The sequence below is a fragment of the Triticum urartu genome, chromosome 5, assembly GCF_003073215.2.
Source record: "Triticum urartu cultivar G1812 chromosome 5, Tu2.1, whole genome shotgun sequence".
Lineage (NCBI taxonomy): Eukaryota > Viridiplantae > Streptophyta > Magnoliopsida > Poales > Poaceae > Triticum > Triticum urartu.
Window position 1 is genome coordinate 182,370,334 of NC_053026.1, and position 7,518 is coordinate 182,377,851.

The 7,518-nt window shown below is 42.9% G+C and overlaps 1 protein-coding gene across 1 annotated transcript; it reads right to left on the reverse strand.

Moving 5' to 3' along the window:
* Nucleotides 1-255: 255 nt before the first annotated feature.
* On the reverse strand, nucleotides 256-5,263 carry LOC125508329 (transcription factor VIP1-like). The gene is made up of 4 exons (XM_048673013.1): nucleotides 4,652-5,263; nucleotides 3,350-3,482; nucleotides 954-1,038; nucleotides 256-757 (listed from the first exon to the last, which is right to left on the reverse strand). The coding sequence occupies exons 1-4, from the start codon at nucleotides 5,149-5,151 to the stop codon at nucleotides 477-479; spliced, it is 999 nt and encodes a 332-aa protein (XP_048528970.1). The 5' UTR covers nucleotides 5,152-5,263; the 3' UTR covers nucleotides 256-476.
* Nucleotides 5,264-7,518: the final 2,255 nt, after the last annotated feature.

The window sequence follows — 7,518 nt, forward strand, 5'->3', positions numbered from 1 at the left end:
AGGCATTTAGTGTCCCTACCTTTTTATGCCAGCCTGTTGTGGCTTTTCTACTATTGTTTAGCTCTTCGTGAGCCTTTTTTTCTTCTTTGTTCGAGACTTATGTTAAACCTTTAGCTTTTTAATAATATTGACCGTATGCATCGTTTTGATGCAGAGGCTGGGGCGAACCCCCTTTTCGAAGAAAAAAAATCTAACTCCACGACATAACAAGTGTATCTCGTAACAGTTATGACCTGAAAAGCACATTTCTGTAAGTAAGAGTTACCAGTATCATCAATTGTTCTCCAGAAACAGACAAAGAAGTGAAAGAGGAGATTATGTCATACAAGAGCATGCTTTCTGATTAATGATAGAAATACAAAGAACGGCTAGCTACCCTACCAATGATTCATATGCATAGATAGTACATTAGCTATCTGTACAATGCTGAGTTGCAGTTGGTGTATGATTTAATAGGAGGGCCCTAGTTTTCCTCCTCAAATGAAATCCATGGAATCGTCTAGGGACAGACCACTCAGCGACTGGCCACCATTCGATGGGCTCTGATGATGGTTTGGATGGTGACGCTGAGCTTGGTGCCCACCTATGTAAGCCATCTGTTGCTGTTGCTGCTGCTGCTGCTGCCGCTGATGTTGCTGAGAGAAATAGGATGGAATCTGCTGGAATCCGCCGTTGAATTGACTCCCATTCATGTTTGGAGCTTGCCCTGCAGCTATCTTAAGTCGCTGGACTTCTTCTCGCAGGGCGTCGTTTAGAGCTGCATTTGGTATGGAATGGAGCATTTTATTATGTTCATCCTTGAGCTAGAAAAACACAAATACTGAATTTTGCTTTACTAACTGACCAGCCAACATGTCAACAGATTCAGAGACCAGTAGCAGGCAAACTTCAGAGAATTTAAATAATGGCTACCGGAAGAACTGAAGAAGTTCTAGCGGAAGATCAGAACATACCATCCCGTAGTTTAGCTTGCTCCTCCATGGACTGCAACCGAAGTTTGAGTTCTCTATTCTCAGTAGTTAAACCAGAAGTATCCCTCTGTGTTTCAAGTAATAGCAATAGATTATATACGAGAATAAGCTATATATGAAAAAAGGTTACATCACCGATATTAAAGATCATATCCACACGAAAAAGCAAGAGGATTAAAACTCTACTAGCAATTACCAACGAATATTCTCAGCGGCATACAGAAAGGGGGGTTTGTGCTAGCATGGTCCAAAAAAATTCAACATCCATGCAAAACTGCAAACTCTACATACAGGGAAACTTGTCTAAATTTATTAACACTGACTCAGCAAGCATATACTATAATCATCTTTACTTCCGAGGTAATAGTTAACAGAGGTCTTATCAATAAAGGTAGATGCTTATGCAAAGCCCCAAAGGCACGTGAATAGTATGTAACCAGAAACATAAGGGTTGTGTTTGGTTTGTACCCAAAGGAACACCGCCAAATGTTTGGTAGTGCTCAAAACTTTGGCCTTTGTTTGATGGTTGCTATTTTTTGGCATGTCCGTGGCCCTTTGTTCAATGGAGAGAATGAGAGCTCTACCATTGAGCTGGATGACTCCTTTGATGATACGCTCAGGTGTTTTGTGCGACGAATCCAGGAGTCTAAGGTCAAGAACGCTTTAAAAAGGATGAAAGGAGGCAAGGCGACGAGCCCTGGTTGTATCCCCATTGAGGTGTGGAGAGGCCTCGGAGACATAGTGATAGCGATAGTGTGGCTAACTAAATTTTTCAACCTCATTTTTCGGGCGAACAAGATGCCAGAAGAATGGAGGCGGAGTATATTAGTACCAATCTTCAAGAACAAGGGGGGTGTTCAAAGTTGTACTAATTACTATGGAATGTCATGTGGTGGGCCTTGGAGAAACACAAGTCCCAACAAAGTACATTACCCTCATCAAGGACATGTACGATAATGTTGTGACAAGTGATGACGAGACTGATGACTTTCCGATTAAAATGAACTGTACCAAGGGTCAGCTTTGAGCCCTTATCTTTTTGCTTTGGTGATGCATGAGGTCACAAGGGATATACAAGGAGATATCCCATGGTGCTCTTTGCAGATAATGTGGTGCTAGTAAATGATAGTCGTACGGGGGTTAATAGAAAGTTAGAGCTTTGGAGACAAAATTTGAAATCGAAAGGTTATAGGCTTAGTAGAACTAAAACTAAGTACATGAGGCGTCGTTCTGGTACTGCTAGGCACAAGGAGAAAGGAGGCTAGCCTTGATGGGCAGGTGGTACTTCAGAAGGACACCTTTCGATATTTGGTATCAATGTTGAAGAAGGATGGTGATATCGATGAAGATGTGACCCATCAAATCAAAGCCGAATGGATAAAGTGGAGCTTCTGGCGTTCTCTGTGACAAGAGAGTGCCACAAAAGCTAAAAGGTACTCCCTCCGTCCCATAATGTAAGACATTTTTGCAAACTATGTTAGCTTACCAAAACGTCTTATATTATGGGGCGGAGGGAGTAGGTTCTATAGGATTGCGATTCTACCAGCAATGTTGTATGGCGCTGAGTGTTGGCCGAGTAAAAGACAACATGTTCAACAGTTAGGTGTAGCGGAAATGTGCATGTTGAGATGGATGTGTGGCCACGCAAAAAAGGATCCGATCCGGAATGAGGTCTCTCTCTCTCTCAGACACATCGCTAGACCTATTTGTCGTAACTTTTCATGCTTTACTACTTACTCTAATTACCATAATGCTTGTCCATTTCATCAACAAAACTTTGGCTCTTCTCTGTTTAAAATGAACAATGTATACACGCAGCATGGACTAATGTGAAGGGCAATCCAGTTCATATATGTGTTCTGTCCTACTGACTTATATACCTACAGTAAACTGTTCTCAATGTAATATATCACAATTCTAGCAAAATGTAAATGCTGATGATAAAGCTAGTCCATGACAAAAATTTAATACGAAATGTAAATTCTTCGCACTGTCACACAATTCAAAAGCTGAACAGTACTATGTGTGTCATTTCCACACTACTCCCAAAACAAAACACAGTTACATATCAACATAAATTAGTTCGTTTCAAGCCTCAAGCTATCAACAACTTCAGTTGCAGATGACCCAACTAAGCATCTTCAAATTCAATGTAAAGGATTGAATGCAACAACATGCTATAAAGTATATACAGCAAACATACAATCAGCTATCTGCTTCAACACAGAACAGAACAAATTATGAGTCAAACTTTGGTTTTCGTATAGGTTACTCTATTAGGGTCATGCTACATGTCAAACATCACAATTGACCAATGAACATAGTGGATTACATAAAAGAAAACTCATCTCACACCCCTTCATAAAATAATCCCATACCTGGAGAAGTGTAAGCTGTGCTGATAGCGTAGTGGCCTCGGTCTGCAGTGTCTGGACCTTCCTCTCTAGCTCACCGGTATACTTGATCTTCCTCTCCTTTGACCTCGCCGCCGACTGCCGGTTTGCCAAAATCCTACACAGACATACACTTATCCTAAATTAGTACAACCCAAACACAACTAGGAGACAAACCCTAAACCTTGCAACTACCATCCAGATATCTGAGATCTCAAAACTGACAAAAATTCGTACAACCCAAACACAACTAGGAGACAAACCCTAGACCTTGCAACTATCATCCAGATATCCAGGATCTCAGAACTGATAGCACACTTTCAGTAGCAGAAATTACTACAAACATTAACATACATGGTTCCATTAACAAAAATATACTCCCTCAGTTCCTAAATACTCCATCAATCTAAGTCTTTGTAGAGATTCCACTATAAACTACATACGGATGTATATAGATGCATTTTAGAGTGTACATTCACTCATTTTGCTCTGTATGTAGTCTATAGTGAAATCTCTACAAAGACTTATAGTATTTAGGAACAGAGGGAGTATAATCTTAACGATCTGACGTCAGCTCAGAGGTTTCTTTTTTTAATGAACGCGCTGTGACACGTTCAATTCCTGTGTACGAATCTCAAAGCAAGACACGTGGCAATCACTTTTCGCTCCCACGCACCCCTCTGAGCGAACTACAGCCTGACGGCACTAAACGGTTCGCTCAGGATGGCAAATTCTTTTTTTTAGAGCATGGGAATTTTCACCATTTCCGTTTGATGTAGCATGGCAATATTCGTCTGCCAGCATGGCAAATCTTGAACTAAGTTGGGAATTTTCGTTGCATAATGGCAAATCCCTAAAACCGCATGGCAATTACTCTGCTGCAGCATGGCAAATTAATCTTTCTGTTAGCATTGCAATTTTTTTCTTTACAACATGGCAAATCTTTATACAATAGCATGGCAAATATATACTCCCTCCGTAAACTAATATAAGAGCGTTTAGAATACTAAAGTAGTGATCTAAACGCTCTTATATTAATTTACAGAGGGAGTATGTTTTACCGGCAATCCTCTTTCGCTGGGAGTGATTTTTTTAGGAAACACATTCAGGTTGCAGCATTCGTTCGGATGACCTAACGATAGTTCACTAGGGGGACCTCCTCAATGAGGGACCGTCAGCAGGTCAAAAACATATATACATGGTTCACATGACAACTTACTACATCAGTAGATGAGATGACACCACCTTCCGGATCGAGAAAGAACAGCTGAAGATTTATTTCCTCACCTCTTTGCGCGTTTGGGGTCAAGGAGAGCTAGCTCGGCGATCCTCTCGGCCGGCATGGCTTTCTTGGCATAGTCCAGCCCGCCCGACAGCGCCGACTCGCCTTCGAACGGCGAGTTCACCCCATCCATGGACCCGCTCCTCTTATGGCCACCACCACCCCCGCCTCCTCCCCCCTGCAAGGCGAGGCCCTCGAAGAAGGCGGCGTCAAGGGAGAGGCTCCTGTTGTGGGTCCCGCCCGGTGGACGGGGAGCCGGTGTCTGGGACGAGCTGGCCGCCATCGGCGGGGGAGGAGGCGGGGTCGGGTCGGAGACCGCCGGGGAGTCGTCGGAGAGGGATGGGAAGTCGAGGTCGGAGAAGGAGAAGTCTCCATCGGGGTCGAGGAAGAGGTCGATGTCGGGGAAGCGCAGAAACGTCTCCGAATGGGCCCGCCGGTGGTGCCCTCGCACACCAGTGCCGCCGGGGGACGGCACCGGAGTTGGCAGCTGGAAGCGTGGGTCCATGGCGGCCAACGGGAGGTCTACGCCGGAGGCGGCGGCAGCACGTGGAGTAGAGCTGGGAGGCGTTGCGCTGTGTGTGTGTATGTTTGAGCTCGGGGGATCGAGTTGGTGGGATACGTGTGAGGAGAAAATGGGGGCAGGCTGCGTGGGTGGTGCCGCGCTCCCCCGCGTGGTCCCGGTGCACCGAGTTCGCGCAGCCTGAACAAATCGCGAGGCTCGATGGACGGTCAAAGTGGTGTGTGGCTGGTGAGGAGAGTCCAGGGAGCTGTAGAGAATCTCCGTCGGGAGCACAAGTGTGGACGCGAGGTGGAAGAGGGTGTCCTGGTGGACCTGGCGTACGGGTGCGGCCACCGGGAAGTACAAATCGCTAGGAGCATCGGACGTTCCTGTCAGAGGTAATATCACAGCTGGTGTTTAAACTTGCCACCGATGTTCACTTTAGTGTTTAAAACTGAAAAATACATTAAATTGGTTTTAAAATTTGGCACGAGCGTGCAAATACGGTGCTAATCCTATTAGTAGACGTTTTTATGCTGACATGGCACCGTAGTTCGCTTAGCATGCACAGACAACCTGTTAATGAAAACAGATCCTTTTTCTTAGAATAATGAAAACATTTCTTTTTTTTTTAGATAAAGAGACACGTATGTGGGTTTTAATCGGCTCAGCAGTGCAGCCCAGTTTGTGCATGTTAGTTTCATTTAGAATTTTGTAAAAAAGTTTGTAAATTATAATCACAGTAATAAAAATATTCACATATTTGTTTTAAATGTATCCTATAAATAAAATGGTATTTTTGATTATAAAAATGGCTTTAAAATTTAGAATTATATAAATATTTTCTATACTACAATTCATAAATATTATTTTAACTACATAAACCTTTTAATAGTTACATGTACATTTTTACGATTCATATTGTTTAACAAATTTTCAATAATGTAAAATGTTCATAAATATGCAAAATTTAAAATTTTAGTTTATAAAAAATATTCACTCCAGACTATAGTTTAATTATAAAAAAATATGAATATATGACACGATGAAAGTTATACACATGTTTCTCGCAAAAAAAGAAAGTTATACACATGTGAATATTAATAAAAAATGTTTCTACTTATCATTTTTTTCCTTTTAAGCATAATCCAAGCATGCATAATCTTTTAGAATTTACTCAAAAAATTAACTTTTTTATAATTATTTTTCATATACTAAACAATTTAGAAAATTTATTTACTAAAAGCTTTAACTATAAATCACATGTAAATAGCTGACTATTTTTTAATTACATGAACATTTTAGTTATTTAATTTATATGTATTTATAAAAAATTTGAAGCACAAATATTTGAAATGTATTTTTATTACTGTGATTATAATTAACAATTTTTTTTACAAATTTCTAAATCAAACTAACATGCGCAAACTGGGCTGCACTGCAGCAGGCCATTAAAACCCACTAACGTGTTTCTTTATCTAACAAAATAGGAAATGTTTTCATTATTCTAAAAAAAGGATCTGTTTTCATTAACATGCACGAGAAAACGTATGGGCGAGTAGTTCCAGTTTGCTAGGGCGAGGTTGTCTGTGCATGCTAAGCGAACTACGGTGCCACGTCAGTATAAAAACGTCTACTAATAGGATTAGCACCGTATTTGCACGCTCGTGCCAAGTTTTAAAACCAGTTTGGTGTATTTTTCAACTTCAGGCACTAAAATGAACATCGGTGGCAAGTTTAAGCACCACCTGTGATATTACCTCTTCCTCTTATGCCGCCGTCCGTGGACTCGGTGCAGCCAGAGTCAAGTACCAAGGGCATGGATGTAACTTTGTCAGGTAGAAGGAATGCCGCGTTGGTCCTATGAGCGAGCGGCGTGCGGCAGCTGGTGCGGACCTGGCAATCTCTGCCGGTGAACTTCTCCCCCCGATGGAGCGTGGGTGTGAGGCCAACTCCCGACCCCATTTCCTTCGTCCGGTCGTGTCCCTTTGGACCCAACGCGCGCCCGCAAATAGACGGACGTCCGTTTCCTATCCATCAGCGACCCATTTTTGGCTTAAAATTGATCCGTGTCTGTGTCAAAACAGGGAGGACGCGGATGGGCGGGATGCAGGACCTTGTCTTCCCATGGCCCGCCTATCAGAGACACAACGTTCTCATTTTCCTCTTCTTTCCCAAAAACCATCCCGCCCATTCCAGCTCCATGGTCAGCGCCCCGCAGCAACCCGTCGTCATCGTCCCAGCCGCCACTTCTGCCTGTCCTGCCACAAAGAAGAAGAAGCCGAAGGCAGAGATCTCGCCGACGGAGCTCGACCGACTCAACCAAGAATCGGCCAAGAGGAGAGCCCGGAGGGCCGCTATGGTGGAGGGGAA

Coding starts and splice junctions, on each gene's coding strand:
- LOC125508329 (XM_048673013.1), bottom strand. CDS start 5,151: ATGGACCCACGCTTCCAGCTGCCAACTCCGGTGCCGTCCCCCGGCGGC. Junction 1,039..3,349: donor CACAGCTTACACTTCTCCAG/GTATGGGATTAT, acceptor CTTGAAACACAG/AGGGATACTTCTGGTTTAAC. Junction 758..953: donor GCAAGCTAAACTACGGGATG/GTATGTTCTGAT, acceptor TACCAAATGCAG/CTCTAAACGACGCCCTGCGA.